This window comes from Caretta caretta, chromosome 2 (assembly GCF_965140235.1).
Source record: "Caretta caretta isolate rCarCar2 chromosome 2, rCarCar1.hap1, whole genome shotgun sequence".
Lineage (NCBI taxonomy): Eukaryota > Metazoa > Chordata > Testudines > Cheloniidae > Caretta > Caretta caretta.
In genome coordinates, this window is record NC_134207.1 from 152,974,135 (window position 1) to 152,998,097 (window position 23,963).

General features: G+C 41.4%; 1 protein-coding gene across 3 annotated transcripts in view; it reads left to right on the forward strand.

Annotated features, from left to right (window-relative positions):
• Positions 1-23,963, forward strand: part of GABBR2 (gamma-aminobutyric acid type B receptor subunit 2) — an 854,643-nt gene that overhangs the window by 410,071 nt on the left and 420,609 nt on the right. For all 3 annotated transcript variants that reach the window (XM_048839469.2, XM_048839471.2, XM_048839470.2), the window contains exons 5-7: positions 3,501-3,566; positions 19,104-19,295; positions 21,643-21,879. In XM_048839469.2, coding sequence (XP_048695426.1) covers positions 3,501-3,566; positions 19,104-19,295; positions 21,643-21,879 — 495 coding nt within the window. The remainder of the gene's footprint in view (positions 1-3,500; positions 3,567-19,103; positions 19,296-21,642; positions 21,880-23,963) is intronic.

Here is a 23,963-nt window from a genome sequence, read left to right on the forward strand (position 1 = left end):
GTTAAAGAACTAGAAGAACTAGATAAGTTCATGGAGGATAGGTCCATCAATGGCTATTAGCCAGGATGAGCAGGAATGGTGTGCCTAGCCTCTGTTTGCCAGAAACTGAGAATGGGTGACAAGGGATGGATCACTTGATGATTACCTGTTCTGTTCATTCCCTCTGGGGCACCTGGCATTGGCCACTGTCAGAAGACAGGATACTGGGCTGGATGGACCTTTGGTCTGACCCAGTATGGCCGTTCTTAAGTTCTTGTGTTCTTATTTTACAGCAAGATTATGGAGGCTGTGCAGTGTGAATTGGCTGTACAGCACCAAAAGATCTGTCTGTCTCTCTTTCTCTCCTCTTTTTTCCTCTATGTAGATTACATCCAAAAATCCTACATTAAAAGAATGTTCAGGTCGCAAAGTCAAGCCCTTCAAAGTTAGGAAATGCTGGAATTAAGATTACCCATGCAACTTTAATTCAGCCTCCTTATGATACAGTCTTTAATGACATAACATCCTATTTTTCCCTCACAGGATTCCTGACTCATTTATGAACAGGCAATTATTTAGTATTTCTTTTTATTTTCCTCATTCAATGTGTGTCCCTAGATCTTATTAACTACCATCCAAACTTGCACTGTATACAAAATTATTAATTTCCTCCTGGACATTTCTGCTGTCATCATGGCATCTGAGTGCTTCCCAAACGCTAATGAGAGAGAAACACTAATGCACAACACCCCTGTGAGAACAGATGGTATTATTATTCTCCTTTTACAACTGGGGAACTGAGGGACAGAGAGATTAATACCAAAATTGTCTACTAATGTTAGGTGCCCCCTTTTGGCCTGATTTTTCAGAGTACTTAGTATTTTAAAGCACTTCAGTATTTTCAAAGCACAGCTCTAATTGACTTGGCAGCTGTGAGTGCTCAGAACTTAAATTAAATTCATGCTTCTTGTCCTTAGACATCCTCCCTAGCCCTGCCCCTCTCTATTTATCTACTCTTGTATGTTCAGTAGCTTCTGTCCCTGATTCTGGTTTGCTGGTGGTACCATCCATTTCTCCACTTCTCCTGCAAGTGCTTTAGTGCCTTCTTCTTTGCTGTCTCTTATGTTAGCAACACCTTCCTCATAAAGCCTCTTCTGCTTTAAATCCCTTAGGCAACCATATGGAACCAAAGCTCCCACAACAGTTGTTCAAGGGAGTGGTAGGAAGTGAGAGAACATAACCCCACAATCATCCCACAGAGATAACACATAGCCCCAGTAGCTTATTCCCCAACCCTCTCTGAGAGCACGACATGAAACAGGAACTTCCCTAACTCTGGAGGGAGGCAGGAGAAGAGACAGCTGGGCTCACCTCTAGACACCACACTGGATTCCTAAATGGGAGCTGTGCTCTTTTGAAAAATCATGTCACTTTTTTTAGGTGCCTAAATTACAGTGGTTGGGTGCTGAGCTATTTTAACAATCTGGCCTCATTTCATAAACATTTAATAAAGGAATTTCTTGAATGTTTGTTTCTTTCCTTGCAAAAACAGCAAACATAGAACACACACTCGTGTTCAAAGTAGAAAGATTTCAGGCTATATGTTGTTTGCCAAACTAATTACACAGTGATATCAGTATAATGAGAACCCCTGTAGGCAACGAGGATATTTAAAAAGGACAAGGGTATTACTGAAGAGGACATAATGTGCATTGCAATTTGCATAATATTTTGCAATAAAATAATTATAGAGTCACTACAGTAAAGAATAAGATTCTCAAACTTGTCTTCTCAGTGACTAACAACTTAATATTTTGGGCTGAAATTTCCTATGATGGTTCTCAGTCCAAAGGTGATATATATATATATATAAAGGATAGTGACTCAAATACTTCCTGTTTTATGAAACAACAAGAAAACACATTTTAAAGATGTGTTCTTGTTGCTGTGGGAACTATAATGTAATTACTGTATTTTTATGGGTCTTAAATTTCAACTTTAACAGGTTTTGTTTGTTTCATTTTTTGTTTTCAGCAAATTTTTTTATTGATTTTATTTTAGTTCAGTTTAGTTTTTAGATACTATAATGTTTAAGCTGAGATTTTATGTGCACAGAAGTCTGACAATTCAGTTAAGGGTCTCAAAACAATCAGGATAGTTTTATAATTTTTTAAAGTACAGAACTTGATTGAGGTGTGTGTTTGTTTCATTGTCATATATATTTTTTCCCTTTTGTCTTTAACAAACATTTTTGGGCTCATATGAATAAGACTCCTTTTAATAAAAATAACTTATTTTTCTTGGTTTTATGTGAGCTAATTGGATTTAGATTTTAAATGTATCTGTTTCAGATACAGTAGTTTATTACTGTGTGACTAAGTAAACAAAATAAATAAGCTTAGTGAAACTGCACAGGTTAAGAACATCCAAAGAAAATCATGTACTGTAAAACTTGCAAATGTTAAAAACTATTTAGCTTCAGATAATTTTAAGAGTAAAATAGTTCTTTACAGACCATACCTCTTGATGAGATATATTATCTATAAAATCTATAAAAAGCTAAATAATTTCCACCATTTAAACTCAAATTGATATTTTGTTTCACAAAAAAAAGTGGCACTAGCAAGCTAACAAACCATTTTGTACTACCCATAAAAAAAAAAGCAAGTTGTTCAAACCCTGTCTGATCATCCATCTGTTGTGAAAATAGTTGCAGTATTAAGTTACAGAGAGTTGTAATGGACTGCTCTCTGTTTAATGTTTATCTGTACTATTTTTTCACACTTGAACAGAAAGTTAGCTCCAGTTTCTGAAGTCATCTGAAAATTTCATTAACATATTCTGGGCATGAAGGCAAAATGGCCTTCATTGACTATTTACTTCAATTGTGGATTCCCAAAGAACCCCCCGCCCCCGGCACTGATGTGTTCTACCGTCTATGGAAAGAGTAGCAATATGAATAAAACCTCTAGGAGCTATCAAAGTTGGTGAATGTGTGTTCTCATTTACAAGCGTCCATTGTCTATGTTGACTGATAAGGTGAAATCATTGACTGTGTACTGTAAAATATATATCCGTAGATATTTGCAATTGCTTTTTAAGTGCAAAATTAAGACAAAGCAAATCATCCTTTTGATCTGTGCTGTTTCTTAGTATTATTGAATAGTAATATGTAGCTATACAAAATAAGTTACTATTCTCTTCTCAATATTGTTATTTCTCAATTATTTGTTTGAAATGTAGTTCTGCCACCTTTATTCATAATGAGCGAGATCTTCAGCTGGTGTAAATTAGCATAGCTCCAAAATGGCTTTTACCAGCAGCTGAGGATCTTACCTGTTATGTTCTACCTTACTCTGCAAGTTGTCACAGTGATTTCAAAGGGCCTACTCAAAAATACAATATTCCTCAGTCTGAGTAAGTGTGGCAAAATTGGGCGCTTAGAAGAAGAAGTAATTTTGAATATAGTTTATTCCAGGCCTGTGACTGCATTAAACTTAGATACGTTATTTTGTCCACAGGGTAATGATGTTCGGATAATCCTTGGCCAGTTTGATGAGCAAATGGCAGCAAAAGTGTTCTGTTGTGTAAGTAAAGATGTTTAATTGCATATTTGGGGAAAGAATGAATTACCTTTCAATAAACGTACATCTTAAAACTCGAATTGCTATTCTGTGGGCCACCCCTGCAAACCTATAAGGCCTCAGTTCCAGGAAGCTCTTCAGCACATGTTTAAATCCATCCCTATTCAGAAAAACATGTAAGCACTTGATTTCAGTGGGACTCAAGTATGGGTTTATAGTTAGGGCCCTACCAAATTCATGGTGCATTTTGGTCAATTTCACGGCCATAGGATTTTAAAAATAATAAATTTAACGATTTCAGATATTTCCTATTTCCTTTTCCTTTATGCCGCTTTTCCTAGTGAGGGTCATGGCAGCATGGAGAGTAGGGAGGACCAGACCTCCTTGTCCTCCGCAACAGGTTCCAGTTCCTCCTGGGGGATTCCCCATTGTTCCCAGGCCAGTCGGGAGATATAATCCCTCCAGCATGTCCTGGGTCAGCCTGAGGGCCTCCTCCCAGTGGGATGTGCCCAGTATAGTTCCAATGGAGGCCTCCCAGGGGGCATCCTTATCAGATGCCCAACCCACCTCAGCTGGCACCTCTCGATCTGGAGGAGTAGCCGCTGTACTCCAATGCTCTCCCAAATAGTCAAGCTCCTCACCCTGTCTCAAAGAGCAAGCCCAGCCACCCTGTGGAGAAACCTCATTTCCTCCACTTGTACCCGCAATCTCATCCTTTTGGTCATTACCCAAAGTTCATGACTGTAAGTGAGGATGGGGACATAGTGTGACCTGTAAACCAAGAGCTTCGTCCAAGAACTCAGCTCCCACTTCACCATCACGGATCAGTACAGCGCCCGCATCACTGCCACCACCACACTAAATCCACTGATTGATCTCACACTCCCACTTGCCATCACTCATGAACAAGATCCCTAGATACTTGAACTCATTCACTTAGGGCAGCTGCCCCCCCCTCACCTGCAGAGAGCAGTCCACTTTCTTCTCGGAGAGGACCATGACCTCCAAACTGCCAATTCTCATCCCAGCCACTTCACACTCCGCAGCTAAATGTTCGAGTGTGCACCAGAGATCACAGTCTGAAGAAGCAAGGGCAACATAATCTGCAAACGGCATAGATGTCACCTCTGAGTCCCTGTACCAGATGCACTGATGTCCATGAAAACCATGAACAGGAGTGTGGACAAGATGCATCCTTGGCAGAGTCCTACGTCCATCTTGAACAAACTCAACTTAATGCCAAGAATGTGAATGCAACTCTCACTCCAAAAATAGAGGGACCAAATAGCATGAAAAAGTGGTACAGGCACCTCATAGTCCCACAGCACTTCCCTCAAGACATCTCGGGGAACACGGTCATATGCCTTCTCTAGGTCTACAAAGCAAAGGTAGACCAGATTAGCAAACTCCCATGAGCCCTTGAGTATCTGTGAGAGAACAAAGAGCTGGTTCATTGTTCCACTGCCAGGAAGGAATCCTCATTGTTCCTCTTGAATCTGAGGTTCAACTTATGGGCGCAACCTCCTTTCCAGCACCCTGGCATAGGTTTTGCCGGGGAGGCTGAGGAGTGTGATCCCCCCCCCCATAGTTGGAACACATTCTCTGGTCTCCTTTCTTAAAGAGTGGGACCACCATCTCGGTTTACCAGGCCAGAGATACTGCACCTGTCTTCCATGCAACACTGAAGAGGCACATTAACCATGACCCCCCAGCATTGTCCAGTGCTTTCAACATCTCCGGGGCAAATCTCGCCCACCTCTGCTGCATTACCACTATGAAGGCACTTTACTGCCGTATCGACCTCAGCATCAGAAATAGATTCGATCTCACTGGAGGTTTCCGGTGCTGCCTCCTGAAAGGGGGGCGTGTACATTGGGTTGATTTGTTCCTCAAAGTGCTCCTTCCACCTCTCTATGATCTTCTTAGTCAAGGTCAGTGTTTCACCACCCTTGCTGAGTACAGCCTGGGCAACATCTTGCTGACCCCTCCTAAGGTAATGAATGTTTTGCCAGAACACCTTTGAGGCCATCTGGAAGTCATTCTTCATGGTCTCTCCAAATTCCTCCCAAGCCTGGGCTTCAACAACCGCCACAGCTGAGGCCAGTACCTCTCAACTGTATCAGGAGTCCATTTCATGAGCATTTCTTGGAAGGCTTCCTTCTTTGACTTGACAGCTTCCCTCACCACTGGAGTCCACCAGTGGGTCGTAGGGTGCCACCATGACAGATACTAACTGCCTTCAGGTCACAGCTTTTCGTGGCTGCCTCAACAGTTCACTCAGACTCAATGTCCAAGACCTCACCCAGAATGCAGGAGAAGTTCTTCCGGAGAAGGGAATTGAAGTCTTTCTGCACAGGGTCCTCCATGAGGCATTCCTAGCTAATGTGCACTGATCATATGGGCCTCCTGTGTCTATCCGGTCAGCATCTCATGCATCAGATCCAACTCACCACCAAGTGGTGATCAGTTGCCAGCTCTGCCCCTCTCTTCACCGGAGTGTTCAGAACATATGGCTTTAGGTCTGACAAGATGACTTTAAAGCTGATCATCGATCTTCAGCCCAAGGTGTTCTGGTACCAGGTACATTTACAAGTAACCTTGTGTTTGAACATGGTATTCATTATGGATAATCCATGACTAGCACAGAAGTCCAATAAAAATTCACCTATTCACAATTCAGATATTTTAAATCTGAAATTTCATGGTGTAGGGGTCCTGACCCAAAACGGGGTTGTGGGAGGATCACAAAGTTATTGTAAGGGGGTTGCAGTATTCTGCACTGCTGCTGGTGGCAGCACTGCCTTCAGAGCTGGGTGGCCAGAGAGTGGCGGCTCCTGGCCAGAAGCCCAGCTCTGAAGGCAGAGCTGCCGCCAGCAGCAATGCAGAAATAAGGATGGCATGATATGGTATTTCCACCCTTACTTCTGTGCTGTTGCCTTTAGAGCTGGGCCCTCAGCCAGCAGCCACCACTCTCCGGCCACCCAGCTCTGAAGGCAGCAGCACAGAAATAAGGGTGGCATAGTATGGTATTGATCCAATCCCTCAAACAGAGACAAACACCTACAAGATCTCTATCAAGCATTCTTAAAACTACAGTACCACCTGGGGAAGTGAGGAAACAGATTGACAGAGTGGTATGGGAACCCAGAAATCACCTACAACAGGACAGGCCCAACAAGGAAAATAACAGAACATCACTGGCCATCATGTACAGCCCCAGCTAAAACCTCTCCAGCACATTATCAACCTATCCTGGAAAACAATCCCGCACTCTCACAGACCTTGGGAGGCAGGCCAGTCCTCGCTTACAGACGGCTCCCCAACCTGAAGCAAATACTCACGAGCAACTACACACCACATCACAGAAACACTAACCCAGGAACTAATCCCTGTAGCAAACCTCATTTCCTACTCTGTCCCCATACCTACTCTAGCGACACCATCAGAGGACCCAACCACATCAGCCACACCATCAGAGGCTCATTCACCTGCACGTCTACTAATGTTATATATACCATCATGTGCCAGCAATGCCCCTCTGCCATGTACATTGGCCAAACCGGACAGTCCCTATGTAAAAGAATAAATGGACACAAATTGGACATCAGGAATGGTAACATACAAAAGCCAGTAGGAGAACACATCAATCTTCCTGGACATTATATAACAGATTTAAAAGTAGCTATACTTGAACAAAAAAACTTCAGAAACAGACTTCAAAGAGAAACAGCAGAACTAAAATTCATTTGTAAATTTAACACCATTAATTTGGGCTTGAATAGAATCATAGAATCATAGAATATCAGGGTTGTAAGGGACCTCAGGAGGTCATCTTGTCCAACCCCCTGCTCAAAGCAGGACCAATTCCCAACTAAATCATCCCAGCCAAGGCTTCGTCAAGCCTGACCTTAAAAACCTCAAAGGAAGGAGATCCCACCACCTCCCTAGGTAATGCATTCCAGTGCTTCACCAGCCTCCTTGTGAAAAAGTTTTTCCTAATATCCAACCTAAATCTCCCCCACTGCAATTTGAGGCCATTACTCCTTGTTCTGTCATCTGCTATCACTGAGAATAGTCTAGATCCATCCTCTTTGGAACCCCCTTTCAGGTAGCTGAAAGCAGCTATCAAATCCCCCTTCATTCTTCTCTTCTGCAGACTAAATAATCCCAGTTCCCTCAACCTCTCCTCATAAATCATGTGTTCCAGTCCCCTAATCATCTTTGTTGTCCTCTTCTGGATGCTTTCCAATTTTCCACATCACTCCTGTAGTGTGGGGCCCAAAACCGGACACAGTACTCCGGATGAGGCCTCACCAATGTCGAACAGAGGGGAATGATCACGTCCCTCGATCTGCTAGCAATGACCCTACTTATACAGCCCAAAATGCCATTAGCCTTCTTGGCAACAAAGGCACACTGTTGACTCCTATCCAGCTTCTCGTCCACTGTAACCCCTAGGTCCTTTTCTGCAGAACTCAGTCCCTAGTCTGTGGCGGTGCATGGGATTCTTCCATCCTAAGTGCAGGACCCTGCACTTGTCCTTGTTGAACCTCATCAGATTTCTTTTGGCCCCAATCCTCATGCTGGACCTTATTTCTACCCTCCAGCGTGTCTATCTCTCCCCACATCTTAGTGTCATCTGTGAACTTGCTGAAGGTGCAATCTATCCCATCATCCAGATCATTAATAAAGATGTTGAACAAAACCGGCCCCACGACTGACCCCTGGGGCACTCTGTTTGATACTGGCTGCCAACTAGACATCGAGCTGTTGATCACTACCCATTGAGCCCAACTATCTAGCCAGCTTTCTGTCCTCCTTATTGTCCATTCATCCAATCTATTCTTTTTTAACTTGCTGGCAAGCATACTGTGGGAGACCGTATCGAAAGCTTTGCTAAAGTCAAGGAATTACATGTCCACTGCTTTCCCCTCATCCACAGAGCCAGTTATCTCGTCATAGAAGGCAATTAGATTAGTCAGGCATGACTTGCCCTTGGTGAATCCATGCTGACTGTTACTGCTCACTTTCTTCTCCTCTAAGTGCTTCAGAATTGATTCCTTGAGGACCTGCTCCATGATTTTTCCAGGGACTGAGGTGAGGCTGACTGGTGTGTAGTTCCCCAGATCCTCCTTCTGCCCTTTTTAAAAGATGGGCACTACATTAGCCTTTTTCCAGTCATCTGGGACCTCCCTCGGTCGCCATGAGTTTTCAAAGGTAATGGCCAATGGCTCTGCAATCACATCCGCCAACTCCTTTAGTACTCTCGGATGCAGCGCATCCGGCCCCATGGACTAGTGCTTGTCCAGCTTTTCTAAATAGTCCCGAAGCACTTCTTTCTCCACAGAGGGTTGGTCGCCTCCTCCCCATGCTGTGCTGCCCAGTGCAGCAGTCTGGGAGCTGACCTTGTTCATGAAGACAGAGGCAAAAAAAAGCATTGAGTACATTAGCTTTTTCCACATCCTCTGTCACTAGGCTGCCTCCCTCATTCAGTAAGGGGTCCACACTTTCCTTGACTTTCTTCTTGTTGCTAACATACCTGAAGAAACCCTTCTTGTTACTCTTAACATCTCTTGCTAGTTGCAACTCCAAGTGTGATTTGGCCTTTCTGATTTCACTCCTGCATGCCTGAGCAATATTTTTATACTTCTCCCTGGTCATCTGTCCAATCTTCCACTTCTTGTAGGCTTCTTTTTTATCTTTAAGATCAGCAAGGATTTCACTGTTAAGCCATGCTAGTCGCCTGCCATATTTACTATTCTTTCTACATATCGGGGTGGTTTGTTCCTGTAACCTCAATAAGGATTCTTTAAAATAGGGGCTGGGAGTGGCTGGCTCATTACAAAAGCAGCTTTGCCTCTCCTGGAATTGACACTTCCTCATCCGTTACTGGGAGTGGACTACATCCACCCTGATCGAATTGGCCCTGTCAACACTGGTTCTCCACTTGTGCGGTAACTCCCTTCCCTTCATGTGTCATTATATAATGCCTGCATCTGTAATTTTCACTCCATGCATCTGAAGAAGTGGTGTTTTATCCATAAAAGCTTATGCCCAAATAAATCTGTTAGTCTTTAAGGTGCCACCCCTACTTCTGTGCTGCTGCTGGCGGGGCATTGCCTTCAGAGCTGGGCATTGCCTTCAGAGCTGGGCATTGCCTTCAGAGCAGCTGCTGCTCTCCTGCCACCAAGATCTGAAGGCAGTGCAGAAGTAAAGGTGGCAATACCGTCACCCCCACTTCAATAACTTTGTGATGTCTCCACAACCCCCTTTTGGGTTGGGAGCCCCAGTTTGAGAAACACTGGTCTCCCCCGTGAAATCTGTATAGCATTGGATAAAAGTACACAAAAGTTTTCACAAGGGAGACCAGATTTCACAGTTTGTGATGCATTTTTCACGGCCGTGAATTTGGTAGGGCCATATTTATAGTTAAGTATCTACTCAAGTGCTTTCCTGAATTGCGGCCTAAGCAAGTAGCCCTTATTCATGTGAATAATACCATTGAAATGGGTATTTTTACTAAAAAGACTAAGGGCTTGCTGTATCTGGCCGTGATCCAGGAATTCTTCTGCGGTGCCAGAGTATGTTTTTTGCTGTTGGGTTTTTTTTTCCCCCCCTTTTCCAAAGAATAAGAAATCTGTGGCCAAAAATAAGAGAGAATTCCAATATTACTAACTACAGAAGCTATCCTCATTACATTTACTTCTCAAAATGGTGCTATTCATATAATTAAAACTGAAGAGTCAAAACAATCTCTTCTTCTGAATATTGTAGTTGTATGACACATTCATAACAAAACCAAGTATTAATATGTAAAATCAAAGATTTCCGAAATTAAGAGAAGTATGTATAAATTAAAGACTGGTACAAAATCATCATGTAATTAAATCATTTACCCCAAATTTACACTTTATATCCATATTCAGAGCATACACACATGATCGTGTTGAAATTACAGGGAACAGGATTTGGACCTTTATTAGTATCTGATTGAAATGAATAAACTAAATTTTAAGGGCCCAAAATTTGTATTCATATTGAATTAATCTAAAGAAATCTAAGTGAATCAGAGTTGGTCCTATGTGAATGCTGCAAATAAAAAATGCAGGCAAAACAAAAATGGCAAAATCTGACTTTAGACTCTTTTTATAAAAAAGCAAAAATTGTTTTTTCCTCCCAAGGCAGTCTTGCAGTGTTTGCATAGAGAAACAGAAATGTATACATCACAGCAAAAGGAATAAAAACCTAAAGTTCAAAATTAGATTGCTATATGTCACTTGGAAATATTTTGACTCTTACTCAGCAGCTGTCACTGTTGCAATAGTGGTAAGACAGGGATGTATCATGATACTTTTTAGGGAAGCAGAAGAAAAGTCTGTTTGCTTCCTAATGTCAATGAAAAAGGTTTCATCTTTCTCTCTTCTCATCTCTGATTATACAGGTGGTAGCATTATCTGTGAGACACTCCCTGCAGTGCTCTGTGTTGCCCATATTCCACATCAGAGAAAAATGTGTGCTTTTCTTAAACTAGGAATGAAAAAAAAAAACATCACAAATACTATTCTTTTCCCTGTTCATTTGTGTGTTATGGGACTGTCCTCTGTGGCCTACCCTACTACTCCCTACATGCTCTTCAACATAATCCACAGTAACTTCAAACTGTCTTTACATGCAAGGCACTTTGTTCTAGCATTTAAATCACAGAGAGATGTTTAGAATCTCCCCTGTTTTGTGTCTGCTTGGCTCAAGGAAGTGCATTTGGGAGCTGGTAATGGTTTCCTGACCTCAGCACTGACATAAGTTGGAGTAGCCTAGGGACTGCTCTAACTTATGTATCTGTCCTTAGGGTTCCTAGGCTAATGGAGGCACAGTGGAGAGGAGTTCAGCCATGTTCCCTGCCTGTACCTCTCTAAAATCCCTCTCACCCCCATCCCTGTAGGTGAGGTAAAGGGAGGGGCATTTGCAGCTGCAACAGAGGGCTTTACACCAGGAGAGAGAAAATATATAGCCACATTTAAAAAAGAATTATGAGATCTGTGGAAGGATGTATGTGTTGTATCTGTGATTGTTCTGTTCTCAAAACACAGACTAGTTTCCTAACAGCTTTCAATAGTGGACAAATAGTCACATCCAAGGATACAGAAACACAAGCAATCAATTCTACACATGAATTACCTGCTTTCCTAAACATAAGGATGTTTTCTCTGTTCACTGCTGCAGTGAGCATACTGTGGCATAGAACATAGTAGCTCTACGAGTTGGGGTATAGAGTGTCAAGTCCCTAGCTCATTAGATGTTCATCACATACTGACTTATCAGTAAATAAGTTCAGTATCATGGCTGATGTTTAATAACTAGTAAATAGTTATTGATAACAGATAAAGGTTTTTGGGTTAATACTCGTTTATTTATGTATCATGGTTATTACAGTAGTGCCCAAGGGCTAGCCAAGAACAGGGCCACATAGCACTAGTTACTGTACAAACAGAATAAGAGACAGTCCCTGCTCTGAGGAGCTTAGAATCTAAATAGACAGGACAGAGACAGGGTGGGGGGAAATGGATAGAACAAATAGGCAGAGTGAACAATGCGATGGCTACAAAAGTCATGTTAGTACCATGAGTTTTGCTTTTGTTTTGTTTAAATTCTTCTACTGACTTTAGGTCAGGAAGGCATAGCTAGAGGGAAAGACAATGGACTGAAGGGGTGTATAGGACTTAAAGCACATAGGCACTCAGCAAGGGGGATAGACTGTTGAGCAAAAACCAGTTTGATTACTAGAGCTGGCCAGAATGTGGGAATTATGGTTTGCTGGAAATTTTGCCGTTTTGAAAATTGATTTTGTTCTGAATTGGAATGAACCCAGTTATTTATTTAAATTTTCCCAAAACTGGAAATTCTGGGTCTAGAAGATGCTGGTCTAGAAGGCTCCTGTCTCATGACTGCAGACTCTGGCTCTGACTACTAGGTCTGGCTGCCCATGACTCGGCTGTGACATATTTAGGGTGACAGAAGGGGGCAGTTCTGAGTGGATCATTTATATAAAAATGAGTGTCAATATGTCATGTAGGTTCATTGTTAATCATGAAATATATTCTTGATTCAAGTTCTCCAACAACTTATGCTGAGGTATTTTGACTGGGAGTGCAATTATGTAATTAGCAAAATAAAGGTATGCTGCCAGATATTTGATTTCCTAGGTGTACCTTCAGGTAGGTGCACTAGAGGGTAGTACTGATCTCTTCCAGTGATGCAATTTGGGATTATAAAAGTAAGCTGCTATTGTATTAGGACAGATTTTCATACTGGAAGTTATAACTTGAATGCTTGGTGGATAAGCCAGAAATATACCAAAAGGCAACCTCAGGATCTGCATAATTGTCTGTGTATGGGTACAAAGCACATTAGTCCTACTCTACACCACCCCAAGATTGGAACAGAAGTCACCTGAACATTGGCTACCATCCTGGAAAACATTTAAACAAATTAAAGGGCTGATTCAACCCCCAGTGAAGCCAGAATTTCCACAGTGACTTCATTGAACTTTGCATCAGGCCCTGTCTGCTGAGGAGAACATAAGAAGGTATACATTGCACCAATTTCAGTTCACAGTCTTTAAGTGGCCCTTTATATAAACTTCTATTAAATAATCAGAGCAAGATTTATGTGGCACTCTTGATACAAAACCACAAATTCCCAGGACTTGATTTGCTCCTTTTTAAATCAATGTGAGTTTTGTATTGACTCCATTGGCAGTAGAATCCAGTCCTTAATCTCTTCTTTTATTTTCCCATTTTCTCTTTCACTTTTCCTTTTGGGGCTATCCAACAGCATTGACTTTTAATGGAAAATGTTTTTACTAGAGTAGCATACACACTAAAATGCCTCCGCAATGCAGTATGTGTAAACGTTTCCACAACACCTTCTGGCTGGTGCTGTGGAGCGTTGCTAGTGCTGCAAAGTTGTTACTGCTGCTAGACCTGTTGTTCTTGGAGCTCAAACGTTGGCTGCGCTAGCAGAGAGTGTGTTGATTCAGCAGACCTCAGTGTTATTCATAAAGAAAGACCATAGGCTCAGTTTAGTGGTGAAGGCACTTGGCCAATTTTGTTGTCAGCAAAGCAAGGTACTAGCGCTCTGTCCAACAGGTCATAGGGACACTAACCCATGTATGCCTGTGACAAGGTAGAGGCTCAGTCAACATAACAAGATGGTGTCCCCTAGGCCAGTGGCTCTCAACGTTTCCAGACTACTGTGCCCCTTTCAGGAGTCTGATTTCTCTTGCGTGTCCTTAAGTTTCACCTCACTTAAAAACTACTTGTTTACAAAATCAGACATAAAAATACAAAACTGTCACAGCACACTATTACTGAAAAATTGTTTACTTTTCTCATATTTACCATCTAATTATAAAATAAATCAATTGGAATATAAATATTGTATTACATTTCAATGTATAGTATATAGAGCAGTATAAACAAGTCATTGTATGAAATTTTAGTTTGTACTGAATTTTCTAGTGCTTTTTATGTAGCCTGTTGTAAAACTAGGCAAATATCTAGATGAGTTGATGTACACCCTGGAAGACCTCTGCGTACCACCAGGGGTACATGTACCTCTGGTTGAGAACCACTGCCCTATGCCAATACAAAGATACCCTTCCTATGACTTCTCCATTTATACGTTGATACAAACAAATTACATATTACACTCCAGATGTTATTAGTTACCACCCTTGCACCTTGTACCTGCTAGTTTGAACAAAACCTCCTCATCCATTATCCTGTCATTCCATCCTTATCTTTAGGGAGGGGTCAGTGTGTTCTTGTACCATCTCGTATTAATGTGTTTATGTAGTCACTTGAGAGATTTGTGTATTTTTGTACCATCCTCTCCAGTCAGGAATGTGCTTACATGGTTAGCTGATACCTAGTGTGTTACTATTCTGCAAAGGCCGACTCTGGATCATAGTCTTAGTTATGCCCAGGGCTCAGCAAGGCCTATATACCTAAGTCCACTTTCAAAAGTTATGTAAGCACTTAAAAACCTACATTTTATGGGAAGTCAATGGGACTTAGGCTCCAAAGTCACTTATTGGTCCCTATATGTATTTTAATTACCTTTTGAGGTTGTTTTAAGTTTGCTTAGTCCGGATGAGGTGATTCAGTTCATTATTGCTTTTACACTCCCCAGTCCTCAAATCTGTTTTTCTGAAAGCAGTACACTCTGTGACTGGTAACAGGCAGTCTCTTGTTGGCTTGCATTTCCCTTTCATTTTTCCATGGTGTCTCAGTTTCTTCTGCTGTTTTCATAGTGTGCTGTATGGTTGTTGTAAAGGAGCCATTAAAGTGAATGTTGTTTGTGGACTGTGCAGTATATTCTCATTCTGCCTTGGTTAAACCATCAAGGACAACTGAAATAAGGCAGTATGCAAAATGAGGCTTTCAGACAAAGTCCTAGTGGTATTTGATATAGTTGTCCATGTCACTAGCTTCTGGTATGGTCTTTTGAGTGGTCTGACTGGCCCTCCTTAATTTGCCCACAGTCAGGGCAATTCTTGGACCCTCATCTCTAATTAAGTCTAGCAGTCTGTTTCAGCCTCTTGGCTGTGTTCATAGAGGCAGCGTGGTGCAGGGGTGTTGCCTGTTTACTCTCCTAGACCCTTGTGCTTCCCTGTCTTTGCCTGTTCTCTTCTTTATAGCAGGCCTTGTTTCCTCTCTTGGCTGCAGCTGTGGGTACCTGCCTCCATGACTGGCAGCTCTGGCAGCTGTATGGGGGTATGGTCAAGCTGCTAGCCTATAAACAGGAGAGAATCTCCTTCCTCTTCTGTCTATGTTCACTATGAGATTTGTAGACCCCATTACAGCCCCATTATCTGAGGCAACAAACCCAAGAGAACAAAGGTAAATCAGATGACAGTTTTATCATGCAGCAACTAGTGGCATTCGAACATTTTGTATAGTGGGGATACTGAAAACCATTGAAGAAAAGTGTAAACCCCAGAACCCCTAGTTCCAGAACCCCTGGCAGCAATTTAACAATGCTCCCCCTCATGAAAAGTAAGTTTTTTTTTTTGTTATATCTGGAACACACTTTCATTGGATGGATGAAGATGGATACAGGATTATCAGTGCAAATGTGACCTTAACTTTATGCATTTTATGGATTTATATTTTCATTGTTTTGACTAATTTTTAAACACATTACACAAACAAGAGAAAACAAGGTAAACTTCAAAACACACGTTATATTTCCGTAGTTAAAGTTGAGGTTCCATTTTGCATTTAGACCATAGATTCAAGCTGTTTGTAATGTAAGAAAAATATAACATTTTCTCCCCAAACATGCCACGCTTGCTCTATGACTATCTAATACATTTTCTGAGAATTTACAAGTAAATCTCCTAATAGGTTTGAGTTAAAATTAATTAAAAGCTGGTCCTTTTAAGAAATTTAATATCTGTGTCTGTCATTCCTGTGTCCCAATGATCCTAATAATGAAATAACCAACTCTTCAAACTTTCCCTATAGTTAAAATTAATCCAAAAGTTATGCATACCCTATATTGCAGTGGTTCTCAAACTTGTTCCACCACTTGTGCAGGGAAAGCCCCTGGTGGGCCAGGCCAGTTTGTTTACCTGCCACATCTGCAGGTTCAGCCGATCGCAGCTCCCAGTGGCCGGGGTTCGCTGCTCCAGGCCAATGGAAGCTGCTGGAAGCGGCGCAGGCAAAGGGACATACTGGCTGCCGCTTCCAGCAGCTCACATTGGCCTGGAGCAGCGAACCGTGGCTACTGGGAGCCGCGATCGGCCGAACCTGCAGACGCGGCAGGTAAACAAACCGGCCCGGCCCGGCAGGGGCTTTCCCTGCACAAGCGGCGGAATAAGTTGGGAACCACTGCTATATTGGAAGAAATTAGTAATTATGCCAAGACATTAAAAACTATTGTATCTAATTGTTATGAGGCAAAATTGTTATATAGACTCTAGACAGGGCCAGTTCAATGGCCATTACAATATCAGAGTGAACTCAACCAGTCATTCCCCTTCTTCTATAGCCAATTTGTATACAATGATTCTGTTGGTTAAAATGAGTCTGCAGTGTGAGGGAGCCTGACTGGAATATGTGTCAAGAGTAGAGCTGTGTGGAAACCAGCATTTCCATCCCATGGAAAATTTTATATTTCAAAAAAAAAAATCATTCCACAAGTGAAATTTTTCACAGAATCAACATTTTTGAAAAATTCTGATTTGGAAGAACTGAAACAGAATTTTTCAAAATTTTCATGCTGTGTCTCTGCCTCCTAGCCAGTTGCCCAGGAGCCCACCAACTTCCCCACTAGGTGAGTAGCCTGGGAGCTGGCCAACTGGGAACTTGGTCAGCCCAGAGAGCTGGCCAGATAGGAAGATTCGTGATTACGCATTGGCTGCTTTGTATTGCTCTGGGGATGCAAAGCAGCAGTAAACCTACTTTATCTGACCAGTGCACTCTGTTAAGTGCTACTCTAGTGTACTGATGGAAGAAAAACCCCTAGATCTGCCCTTCTCCAAGTCTTGGAGGGCTGCGGTCAAGAGCTCTTGGAGCTGCCTCTGTCACAGGTTTGGGGAGAGGACGATGAACCTCTTCAGCTGTAGGAGGAGCAGAGGTGTGCAGTGGAGCAAGGTGCATATGTGTGGTGGAGGGGCAGAATTTCTGTTGGGCTGGGGGCACAAAATTAATTGCAGTGGGGCTGGGTAAGCATGGAATTGATGTGGGACTGTGGAGGTGCACAATTTAATTAAGATATAGCTGTGGGGCACACTCAGGTAATTAATCGGTATTTTGGCGTTCTTGGAGAAGCTGAAGGCCCTCCACTCCATCAAGCAGCACATTATATACATAATTTGTGTAACTTGATCTCAACTGAGTTCCTGCAGCTGGGGCAAACAAAATTGCCTTGCTCGCTGTAAATTTGTGAGAGTTGGATGCAGTGTAATAGTCCAGGCAGGCATAAAACCCAACTCTAACATTCCTCCTACACCTGGTCATTAACCTCATTTGGGAGTTGTCCATGTTTCTATTTCTTGCTTTAACATTTCCATCTCATCTTCAAGTATCCCCAGGGCCTTCCTCAGATCCTCTTAGGAATATTTTTCATAAGGATTGTATTCTGAGTAAGCAGCATGTCTCATATTCATATCCTGGCTAATTCTCTCTTCTGCTCCTAGTCTGTTCTCTATAAGGCTGATGCAGATGAAAAAATGAATATTTGTAAGAAGCTCTTCCTTTTTCAGATTTTATGAAAGTCTGTTACATTTAAGGGTTTTAGGGTTCTATCATATACTTCTAAAAGACTTGGGCATCTGTTTTAGCTCCATTACATGCCTTGCATCTCTAATATCCCACATATTTGTGAAGAAGCAAAGAAACATGAAAATTACTATTTGAAAGAAACTGAAATGTCTACAGGAAGACATCCAGCAGCGACAAGGAGAGAGGACCTTCAGGAAAGATTTGCAGATTTTATGCTAGATAAAAGAGACTTTCCTTCACAATACAAAAGTTCAGGATTCCTTTATCATCCCTAATAAATTCCTCTTCTGCATGGAGAACACATTTTCATGCATGTTACCATATATGTCTGAAAAATAAAGTATTGTGGATACCTCTGTTCTGTGTGTTTTGTGTAGTTAAAGTAAGACTTCCTGTCTCTGTGGGTTTAATGGGCTGTGCTCAATGTTTTGAAAAGTAGATTTCAATATTAAATAGTTTATTATTTAAAAGAGAAATTCTGCAAAATTTGTTTGCTATGCCACAAACTTTACCATTGCTTCATGCTTCTCAAAAAACAAATATCTAGTTAATGTTTCTCTTCTACTTATTTTATCAGATCACAACATGAACATTTGAAACATTGTGAATTTTTGTCTTCTGGGTTACAGGCTGATGATTTTCTGGTTATATTCTTTCCCTACTTTTTGTTTCAATTTTGGATGATTCTTTATCAGTTGATAAGACTTTAATGTCAATGTTGCAGCAGAAGGTTACATTCTGCTCTGATACTATGTCATTAATTGAAATCAAGTGTGCTTTACCTAAAGAAAAATAATATAATGATGGTGTTTAATGTGGCTGTTTCACACTAACAGTGCATGTTTGTGCATATGCACACATACTCATCTATTTCCACTCTTCTCAGACTGAGGTTGAAAGCCACCTTATAGAGGATTTCTTATGGGATTGCTCTACTTCCCTCAATCGTGTTTACCCCCCCCCCTTTAGATACCACGTACTTTTTTGTTCTTCTAATTAAACTGGTTTTGAACAGCTTTTGACTTATTATTTTGTAAAATGCTATCCTCATGTACATAAATTTGGAAACAAAAAAGAAATCTGCACTGTTAAAAAATAAGTTATTTAAAATATTTTTGCATTCTTTAATTATGCAGTAAATTCATTATGTAAAAACTTAAACAGGAGACCTTTTATTTCTGATGTTTGTTGTAAGTGTTTTGACCAGTAAACTAGTCATTGTCTACAGATTTTTTTATTATTATTATTGTAGGCTTATGATGAGGAGATGTATGGCAGTAAATATCAGTGGATCATTCCTGGGTGGTATGAAAGTTCATGGTGGGAATCTTGGATTAATTCTTCACACTGTCTCAGCAAAAACCTTCTTACTGCCATGGAAGGTTACATTGGAGTGGATTTTGAACCTCTCAGTTCAAAAGTGATAAAGACCATATCAGGACGGGTTAGTATCTTTCTTTCAACTACTTTTTAACATTCAGAAATATTCCCCTAATGTACATATTACTTCGCCTGTCAAATTTTAAAAATTTGATAACTACGGAAAGAGACATTGTCGGGTAGCTTTTTAAATATTTTGTGTCTTTGGGTGAATTTAGTGATCAGGAAAGAGAGGGACTAATAACTACCAGCAGAAATAGTCATAGTACAGCAAGCATTAAGCAGTCCCTCATCTCTCACACCAGAGTCTCCACAACAATCCTCTATTTCTGCCATGTTTTTATGTAACCCTCATTCTCTTTTCTCCTCCTGCCCTCATTTTATCTCCCTCTGTCCCTAAACACTGTCTCTTTTCCCTCAAGCCCCCAGCCCTTTCCTCATCATCTTGCAGACCTTTCCTAAGGGCCTGCTGCTTCATTTCCCTTGGAAAAGACTCTAAACAGTGCTGGGAACTTTGGAGCAGGCCCACCCCTCCAGCCCCACAATGTTGGGGATGAATGTCTAGGAAGTACAGGGATCCTCAGGACTCTTAGAACCAATCTCTGGGTGCTCCACATCTTTCCCTAGGTTTCCCCAAGTTTCACCTACTATTCCCAGTCTCCTTTGTCACCAATTTATGTCCATCTCTCTGCTTCCCTCCTCCCACATTTAGATTTCCCTGTCTGGTCCACTTCCTCCTACGTTATCCTCTCACTTTCCTGCCCCTTTCCCAGGTCTCTCTCTACCTCTTCCATGACTCATTTCGTTTCCACCTCCCCGCTCCCCATCTTCTGGCCAAAGATTTTCTAGGGGCCCAAATGAGGAGGAAATCGCTGCTGCTGCTGCTAGCACAGCTAAGAGGCAGGTAGCTTGCCTCAGAAGAGAAGTGCTGCTATGGAGTAGCCTTCCTCAGAAGGCGATGCCGAGCGTAGAACACAGCATTATTACTACAGGCAACTGCAAGGCGCAGAGAGCAACCAGATCCTATGTTTTTGGTGCCCCTTACAATGGGGTGCCCTAGGAAGAACCTATTATTAGACCTAGAACTAAGGCTGCCATTGCAATTGACGAGGAATTTCCAAACAATTTTTTAATCAGAGGTGCTCATGTTTTTCCATGAGTCACTTTTTGACATCAATGCTTACTGGAAAAATGTTAAGTATATTAACATTCTGATCAAACAATGTCAGTTCATTTCTTTTTAATTATCATCCTTATTATTTACTTATTTGTACTTGTATAGCAGCTAATATGATTATCCTCCCCCTCCAGTATGCTATTTTAAAACACATAAGATATCATTTCTTCTCTTCTGCAGGGTGATATACAGATAAAACCCCTTTCCCTGTTGTCTTTGTTCTTGGATTTTCCCTGCAGTCAGTTACACATACATGCCCTTAAGGCAGTAATGCACAAGCCTTATACAAAATCCCCAAATTACAATCCACAATACTAGATACTATGCAGGGCAGACAGATCATTAGAAACCTTTTTTTTGCTATCTACTTCCTTAGCTGTATACATTATTTATACTCGGTAAAGCCTGATCCTGCAAATTGTTAACCTCACTAGCTCTCTGTGACTCACAGGATTGGATGTGCTCCAGATTTTAGATAGATAAATATGCAGCATGCCAGCTTATCACATAACCACGTGTATGATTTCTGAAGGTTCTTTGTCTTTTTGAGATGTTCTTTTTAACACTTTGAATGTGTTGTCTGTATTTGTTCCTGTATAAAATATAATGCATAAAGTCCCAGCCCATGAAAAAATGGGCCTGATTCGCCACTGCTTTGCCCTCATATAGTCATTCACACCTGTGCAGATTGAGTGCAAAATGCTACCATTCTGGAACTCATTGCAACAAGCCATTACTGAGGTCAAGAGCTTAGCAAGATTCTGAAACAAAACAATAACAACAACAAAACCTAGACAAGTTTGTGATTTTTTTTAAAAAATCACTTACATAGGAAAAAATTATAAGGTTTTAAAACCTCACTTCAGGGCAAACCCAAACCTCTGTTACAGAGATCTGGAAAAATCTTCCCCTTCGGTAATTCTATGGCTCAGCAGTTTGCAACCCAAGATGCTGGATGCATTGGAATGGAAGACTGATGGATGAAAGTAAAATTACTTAAAATGGGTGCTTCTTACATACACAGTCTGTGAAATACATATTCATCTCTTTCCAGACTCTTTTCCTCCATCTCCCACCATCACTCTTAAAATTAATAAGAATGCATGATCTCATGGGATTTTAACTCTTTCCTAGCCCTTGCTTTAAAAATCTTTTCTATATCAGTGGGACACTTGTAATGAAGATTCTGTGAAGTCCTGAGCTATGTCATGAAGTTTTATTTCCTTCTCCACAGACTCCACAGCAGTATGAAAAGGAGTATAATGACAAACGGGGAGATGGACAGTCCAGTAAATTTCATGGTTATGCCTACGATGGAATATGGGTGATTGCCAAAACACTGCAGCGGGCAATGAAATATCTCAACACTACAAACAAACACCAAAAAATCGAGGATTTTAACTACACAAACCACAAACTTGGCAAAATATTTCTGGATGCTATGAATGAAACCAACTTCTTTGGTGTAACGGTAAGGCCCAACCTGCTCTTATTCACTATATTTTTAAGTCAGTATCTAAAGTATTCAGATTATATTTTTTAAATAGTTTGAAAAATAAAGGGAGGTGTGTATATGCAATTCCTGTGTTTTGGGAGGTTTCTGTCCTCCTTACTTGCTGAATGGTACATGGGCCAGATCTTCTTTGTACAACTTCAGCAGAGCACGGAAGCAATGTGCTTAGCTGAATTGGGCTCCTGGTGCACTGTGGCAGCATTGTGCTGCATTGCTGTCAGATACAGGCTGTAGAGTTAGCACTCTGGCCCCAGGAGGACTGCTCCAAAGAAAGATGAAGCATCTGGCACTGAGAATCTGATCCATGATGCATTATCTATGTTTGATATGTAACTAGATAAGCATTTAAGTGCTTCTGGTTTTGTGCCAATTTCTTCTGATAGAAAATATGGTGTTGTGTCTTAGAGTGGTACAGAGTGTGATTCATATATGATACCTCTGTTTCCCTTCCTAGTCAAAGGTGAAATAGGTGTTGATAAAGAGCAGATACGTCAATGTTTTGGAAAATTCAAACATATACACATCAGTATGTTAGGATATGCATCATGAGGTATTAAGGGAAGTAGCAAAGAACTTAGGCCCAAGTCCAGCAAGCTGCTTCACTTGTGAGTAGTGGTACTCTGGCACTGAGTAGTTTGTAGCTTATGGACTTAACTGATCTATTGACCATATTGGAAACCTAATGAAAACCAGGGAGCTTGTGGAAGATTGGAGAAAAGAACATGTAGTGTCGATCTTGGTGGGGGAAATGGGAAAGCAGCAAGAGAAGTACTCAACTTGAGTTGCATCTCTGCGTCTGTGCGCAGTGTTACTACCAAAAGCTAACTTTCATGTCTTGTCTTATAAAATAATGAAACAACTATTAAGAGAAAGATTCCTAAATTTCTAGAGGATAACAAAAGCATTAATCTGTAAAATCAGTCCCACACAAACATTATATATTTATTTTAGAATTACAGAATTAGTGAATATAACAAGCAAAATGCTCAGTACTAGCCATTTGATGTTAGATGATTCCACCTTATGGCTCCTTGATCCTTGGGCTGCTAGACACCAATATAGTCTTGAGGAACAACTCAGAGTGTCCCGAAGGGTGTGTAAGTTGTACATGCTGCAATAGACCCTAGGTGGCCATTTTAGCAGCTAGAGATTGATGAAATTCTGGGGTGTTCTTGTAACGCTTTCTTTTCCCCACTACATGCTTTACACTGGGTAGCTGAGAGGTGGGGGTAAGGGGCAGGAGACAGTGGTGTGGTGCTAGCTACACCAATCCTTCACCACCCAGGAGTTTCCCCAGCTAGCCATTTCAACCAGTTTTAAGGCTGCTTTACATTATTGGAGCAGCACAAAAGCATCTTTGGTGGGACCAAGGATCTAGCCCAATATATCTACAGCCAAATTCTGTTCTCAGTTATTCCCCTTTAAATCTGTAGTAACTCTTTTGATTTCATTGAAGTGGCTTCAGGCTTTTAGGAGTGTAAATCAGATCAGAATATGGACTTTACATTTTGAGAAGTCATTTAATAGCGTGTCTTGCAAACTGTCGGATGTACATTAAAAGTACAGCTCCATTTAGAGTTGATACAGAGCTGTACTGTCCAGGGGGATCTCTGGAGATACTCTGATTCAGGATGAATGCCTTCCAGAGCTCCGCAACATGCATGGGGAGAGAGCCTGCCACTACACATGCCTGGGCAAGCAGCATGCTTGCTGATTAGCACCTGGAACGCTAAGTGAGTAGATATGGAATGGGGACTTTTAGGACAATATGGGTTGCTGGTGTGGCATGGAGGTAGCAGTCCCTGCTCTTATCTGAACACAGGGACTTCAAGTTTCACGTGGCTTTGAGTAGAGCACATAGAAGCTCCTTGGCTGGTCCCTGGTTACCTGGAAAACTGCGTAACAACCTGTCACAGTCTGGGCACAAGTTCATTTTGATCACATTAGATATTAACCTGTCACTTGAATTCAAAACATGTTGAAGTAAAGTAAACAAAGGGTAATTACATATGGCAAAAAATGGTGTTGGGGGAAGTGTCTAG